Below are 6,563 nucleotides of genomic sequence, written 5' to 3'. Positions count from 1 at the left end.
GCAAGCAACACCAGTGTGCAACTAAGTATAAATCGTTTTAAACGCATAAAAAAGTTTATCGTTGTTTAGTAGTACAATCAGATAGGACTTTGCTGTTTCCTGAATGGAGGCGTGTCAATGGAGGGTATTGAAACTTAGACGCAGCTAGTAAGTTGCTGGCGGCTGTTAGTCTACACCCGCTAAGCCTGGAAAGCGACCAGGGGGGGGGGAACTGGATCCAGCCACACAGGGGGAGAAGGGGGGCTTTTGCATTGCTGCCAAAGTTCAAGTTTGGGGGTCTTGGGGGGGGGGGGGGGGGGGGTAAGGGGATGGACATAAACAAAAAGGGCAGGTGGAGAAAAGAGCTCAACTTGGATGTGCCTACAGCAGCCAGCTGCTCAAGAGCCTCACGACAGGTCCTGAGGTGTCCAGGTACGCATGTCTGGATCCTCAACAACAAGTCCCGAGATTCTCCATGGGTTCTCAAGAGTCTCACAACCAGTCCAGAGAGGGTCCAGGAAAATTCTGGAGCTTCACGATAAGTCCTGAGGTTCTTCCGAGAAACTCTAGATCCTCGCAGCAGTCCTGAGGCATCTCTGAATCCTCATAACAGTCCCAAGGCTCTACAGTTTCTCAGAACTTAACAACAGTCCTCAAGATTCTCCAGGAAAACTCTAGATCCTCACGGCAGTCCAGAGGGTCCAGGAAGTAATTCTGGAGATTCAAGATTAGTCCTGAGGTTCTCCAAGAAACTCTAGATCCTCACAAACAGTCCTGAGGTCTCCAGGTCATCTCTGGATCCTCATGACAGTCCCAAGGTTCTACAGTATTTCACGACAAAGTCCCAAGATTCTCCAGGAAAACTCTAGATCCTCACGACAGTCCAAAGAGTCCAGGAATCTCCAGAGCTTCGCGACAATCCTCCGAGGTCTCCAGGAGCTCGGATCCTCACGACAAATTCCCCAAGATCTCCAGATAACTCTAGATCCCTCACGACAGTTCTGATGTCTCCAGGTATCTCTGGAGCTTCAGGACAATCCAAGATCTCCATGTTAAACTCTAAGATCTTCACGGCAGTCCTGAGGGTCCTCCAGGAGCTCCGACCCTCACGACAGTCCTGACGTCTCCAGGTAACTCTGGAGCTTCCTGACCGTGCTCCTGTCCAGGGAGCAGAGGTCAAAGTCAAAAGTAGTGTTGGTGATGTGGAAGTGTCCCGTCTCTTCGATGAGGTTCACGATCTGGAAAGGAAAGGAAGAAGAGCAGAGGTGGAAAGGCGTCAGCAGAGAGAGGCACGTGTTGTCATTTTAAAAAACGCTTTTGGAACAACATACGCTTTCGTTGAGAGCAACGACAACTCTTGCTTGTTTCCTCTGATTTGTTTCCGCTTGGTTCATATGATCTAGTGTTCCCCCAGGTTCAGGACGCTTAACTCATTCAGTGCCATTGACGTGTTTGACGTGTTTTTCCGCAACGGCGCAACGTGCCAATGATGTGTTTGGCGTGAATTTGAAAATAAATAAATATATATATATATATATCGTGATCCGAAGATTTGCTGCTCCATTCACTTCTTGGTTAACTTATTACTTAAAAAGGATGTATCTCGGCTCCTGTGTACTTTTTTTTTACTATGTATTTTTGGCCGAGACATGCTATTTTCAAAGGCGTATAAAATTGAATGGGGAGGTCGTGATGACATTTTTTTTTCCTTCGCGGAAGCACAATGAAACCTGCTGTGATTAGCAACCATCAGGGGATTGATCATACTGGAGATAAATATTCTGTGACTACTTGAAAAAGGTAAGAAATTTGAAAAATCGCTGGCACAGTACGCAATATATTTTTATTTAATTGGCACTGAAAGTCCCATTAAGACAGTTTTCTGAAAAACTTTTTAACGTCAAGGACGCCCAAAATGACATTTATTTGGCCGCCGACCCCATCTCAAAATATTTTGTTCCAGGCACTTCCAGAAGCAAAGATTCGAGTTAAAACTTTTCACTTAAAAAAAAAAATATATATATATTGAAAGTTTGCACGAATTTTTAAGATTTTTCAAAAATAGCAGATCTACAAGCTCATAGCGCGGCACAAAGTGACACAGTATGAGCTTGTATATCTGTTATTTTTGAATAGCCAAAGTATAAAATGACACTGATGCTTTGCTTTCCCAGTTTTAATGGGTAAAAAAAAGTCGTTGAGAGCGACGACGTCTCTTGCATATTTTCTCTCTCTCTCTCAACTCAACAGGGGAAGTTCATATGATCTCGTTCTCCCCCAGGTTCAGGACGCTTAAGGGGAAAAATGTGTTTTATTACTGAAGTGGAATGCCCTCCCTTCAGTCCTGAAATCCCTAAATTCCACAGCAAGATAAAAAAATGACCTTAAATCATGGCTTCATCTCAACACTAACTGGTCATAGTTAGACCTGACTGCAATGGATTCTTCTCTTACTGTACCTCTTCTCCTATATGTATTGCTTCTAACTTTATAAGGATTTCATTCTCTTTGTTTTATGGTTGTCTGTACAGTTTGCTGCGTGTTGTTCTATGTCTCAAAGTGGAACCACAATGGAAACCAGCTTTGGCTTTATTTTGTGTGTATAATCCACGTTGGCATTTCTTAACCCATTAAGACCCGGATTTAACGCATCTGTGTCATTATTAGATTTCTTTGGCTATTCAAAAATTGTAGATCTTCTATTTTTTTTTTAGCGTGGCCGTGGAATATGTGTCTAAATCTTTGAATATATATTTTTTAAAGCGAGCATTTGTAAAATATTTTGTTCCAGGGACCCCCCAGAAGCAAAGATTTGAGTTACAAATGTTCGCTTTAAAAATATATATAAATTCAAAGATTTGCAAACATTTTCACGTTTTTTCCAACATTTTTGAATAGCCATAGACATCTTACACGGATGCGTTCCCGGATTGAAAGGGTTAAATGGTGACATTGTTGTGATGTTTTAAACTGCCAATAAAAGTATTCTATTCTCTTCAACAGAAGAGCTCCAGACCCGAGGGCTGGAAGTGGTTTCAGCCGGTGGTCTGGCGTCATGTTTAGTCCATTGACTATGACTCACATAGTATACTGTATACGACTGGCTGCAGGCATCCAAAAGCTTACTGTGGTTTGTTTGATTTTTTGGAGGAAGCCACTGGATTCTGTTCATTTCACAAATTAACAACAACAATCAGAGAAACGTTACCGTACGTGGTAACAATATGCTCATTCATTCACATTCACGAGATGGTATGAAATCCAGCAGCATGTTTTCGAGATCAGGACCCACTTGGAAATCTACGAAAGTGTTTGCAGCCACCCATCTGACCACTTAACACGGCAGCCCAATTAAGTGGTCAGAAAATGCTCTCTCTCTCTCTCTCTCTCTCTCATTCAGGTAAGGAAGGCAACATTTTAATAACTTTGGAGAAAAAGTTAACAATCACAAAAATGTTAAAATAACTCATAGCGCAGCACTATGATTTTTTGAAAAATCTAGAAAATTTGTGCAAATCTTTAAATATATATTTTTTAAAGGGAACACTTCTAACTCAAGTCTTTGCTTCATGGGGGTCCCTGGAACAAAACATTTTGAGATGGGGGTCCGCGGCCAAATACATATCTAAAAAAAAAATCTAAATCCCAACAGTATGTTGCTATATCAGTGGTGCTCCAACTTTTCCATGTCAAATGTATTTGGCCGTGGACCCCCACTTCAAAATATGTTGCTCCATGGACCCCCAGAAGCACAGTTAAAAATGTTCGCTTTAAAACATATATTCAAAGATTTGCACAAAATTTCCACGATTTTTCAAAAAATAGCAGATCTTCAAGCTATGAGCTTGTAGATCTGCTATTTTCGAATAGCCAAAGACATCTTAAAATGACACATTCCCGTGTCTTAATGGATTAAATTGCAAGTCAGAAGAGTCTTCATGCATTTTTATGATGCCCACCATTGCTCTCCTGCACAACTGTCAACAGTAACAAATCAAAAGACAAAAGGCTGACTTACTGCCAACAGGCAGCACTAGAGGGAAAACGTATCGACATCCAGTCTTAACCCATTAAGACCGGGAACGCGTCTGTGTCATTTTTAGATGTCTTTGGCTATTCAAAAATAGCTTATCTACAAGCTATTTTGTTTTTATCGTGAAAATGTGTATTTTTCTTTTTTTAAGCGAACATTTTTAACTCAAATCTTTGCTTCTGGGAGATTCTACAAATGTATTCTAAATCCTAACAGTTTTTTTTTTTTTTAACGTATTTTGCAATATATCAGTGGTTCTCAAACCTTTTCATGTCAAGGACCCCCAAAATGATATGTATTTGGCCACGGACCCCCATCTGAAAATATTTTGTTCCAGGGACCCCCAGAAGCAAAAAAATGAAGGTAAAAATGTATATTTACTGTATATTCAAAGATTTGCACACATTTTCACGACTCTTTTTCAAAAATAGCCAAAGAAATCTAAAATGACACAGATGCGTTCACGGTCTTAATGGGTTAATAAGCAATAACAACGATTTCAGCTGGGTCGCAGCTAGCGCACAGGTCCAAATCTTTAAGCCTAAAAGATTGCTCCGAAAATAGCAGACCTACAAGCTCACAAGGTGCCGTTGTGAGCTTGTAGGTCTGCTATTTTGAGCGTGCGTGACACCATGGTGCGACGGAGTATATGCATGGGGCTTTAGTCTGCCTACTCATGCGGGACAGGAAGTGATGCAATCTTATCGTGAGCATTAGTGAGGACCAATCATATTGTTGCTGTCGGGCAGATACCTCTTAAAGGGATAGTTCACCCCCAAAATGACTTTTTTTCGTCTATCAATTACACACCCCATGGACACTTGAATTCATGGAGATTTCTTTTATTTTTGTCGCATTCCTAAGCCAATAATTTGTTGACCGGCGGCGGTTCCGGTAGGAGACTCAAAGGGTCAACTTTGAATCTCCTACCGGAGACATTAGCATCTTTCTGCCGTCGTAAAATTATTGGCTTAGGAATGCGACAAATACTAAAACAATATCCATGAATTCAAGGCTTCATGGGGTGTGTAATTGATTTTTTGGGGTGAGAACTACTCCTTTAACCCCACATTCTAACTTTTAGTTTTTTCGCATTTAACACATTGGGTGCCAAAACCGTATATATACGGTTTTTGCAATACTTACACGGAGTGCCAAAACCGTATATATACGTTTTTTGAAAAAAAAAAAAAAAATTCAAACATTTTTTTTTTCATTTTTTTTTTTTTTTTTACCTTCTAAGCACCAGGAGATATCATTTTCCGAAGATTTTGACTCCAATCCACTTTCTGGTTAACTTATGACTTCAAAAGCCTGTATCTCGGCTCCTAAAAAATTGTTAAAAATCCTGGCACTCAGTGTACTCTGTTTTAAAAAAAACCTGGCACCCAATGTGTTAACTTGATCATACTACAGCGTCACACAAAAAAAGTAGCAGAAACCACAAGCTGGAAACCAGCTTGTAGATCTGCAACTTTTTGATGCTTTTGAATTTGAATCCTGAAAAGTAACAGTTTTGAACACTTGGAGTCGATATGAAGAGAAGGTTGAAAGTGGGCGGAGTGCCCCTTTAAGGGAGTCTTCTTGTATTTTTTTTCACGATGCCCCACTGTTCTCCTGTCTGTGCCAACTGTCAACAACAAAGTCGGCGCGTTGCCCTCAGGCATCAGCCCTAAAAGTAAAACACATGGACATTTGAGTCTGAATCAGCCAATGCCAAGAGACAAGAGGAGAGGGAGGGAGGGGAGACCCTTTTATTAAAAATTAAGTTTCAGCTTCGCCCAGCTGATGACATGCTCAGGCGGTCATGATGATGAACACACAGAAGGAGCGGTTAGGGGTTGAAGTGTCTTGGCTCAGGGACACAGCTTGCAGCCCGTTGGCCCGAATACAGCTTTATTCTGTCTACTCACGCATGCTGGTAGACAAAGTCATTAACCCACTAAGAGTGGGAAAGCAACCACTTCAACCATCGTTTTATACTTTGGCTATTCGAAAATAGTAGATCTACAAGCTCGTGGCTTCTGCTATTTTTGAAACATCTTGAAAATATGTGCAAATCTTTGAATACTGTATATAACATTTTTAACTGAAATCTTTGCCTCTTTGGTTCTACAAATGTCTTCTAAATCCGAACAGTTTTTTTTTAAACGTATGTTGCTATAATAATATCAGTGGTTCTCAAACTTTTTCCTGTCAAGGACCCCCAAAATGATATGTTATTGGCCGCAGACCCCCCTATATCAAAATATTTTGTTCCAGGGACCCCCCCGAAGAAAAGATTTGAGTTACAAATGTTTGCTACAGTATATATTCAAATATTTGCACAAATGTGACCAAATTTGACTGGGAGACAGTCATCTACATTTCCAAGATCCAATATTTTTCAAGAAACAGCAGATCTACGAGCTCGTATGAGCTCGTAGATCTGCCCAAAGAAATCTAAAAATGACACAGATGCGTTTCCCGGATTGAAGGGGTTAAAAACTCAATTATAGGGAAAGGCAGGGCTGAAGGAGAACCACACTATGCTGGCAGAGGGATGTGGCGT

The 6,563-nt window shown here is 40.9% G+C and overlaps 1 protein-coding gene across 2 annotated transcripts in view; it reads right to left on the bottom strand.

The window, feature by feature from the left end:
- Positions 1 to 232: 232 nt before the first annotated feature.
- The window catches only part of mllt3 (MLLT3 super elongation complex subunit), a 124,577-nt gene continuing 118,246 nt past the window's right edge, over positions 233 to 6,563 (bottom strand). For both annotated transcript variants that reach the window (XM_084043629.1, XM_084043628.1), the window contains exon 15: positions 233 to 1,217. In XM_084043629.1, coding sequence (XP_083899755.1) covers positions 1,086 to 1,217 — 132 coding nt within the window. In that variant the 3' untranslated portion in view covers positions 233 to 1,085. The remainder of the gene's footprint in view (positions 1,218 to 6,563) is intronic.

This window comes from Gymnoscopelus microlampas, assembly GCF_963454915.1.
Source record: "Gymnoscopelus microlampas genome assembly, chromosome: 19".
Classification (NCBI taxonomy): Eukaryota; Metazoa; Chordata; class Actinopteri; order Myctophiformes; family Myctophidae; genus Gymnoscopelus; species Gymnoscopelus microlampas.
The sequence above is the reverse complement of the archived record's forward strand: the minus strand, read 5'-3'. Positions and strand labels throughout refer to the sequence as shown.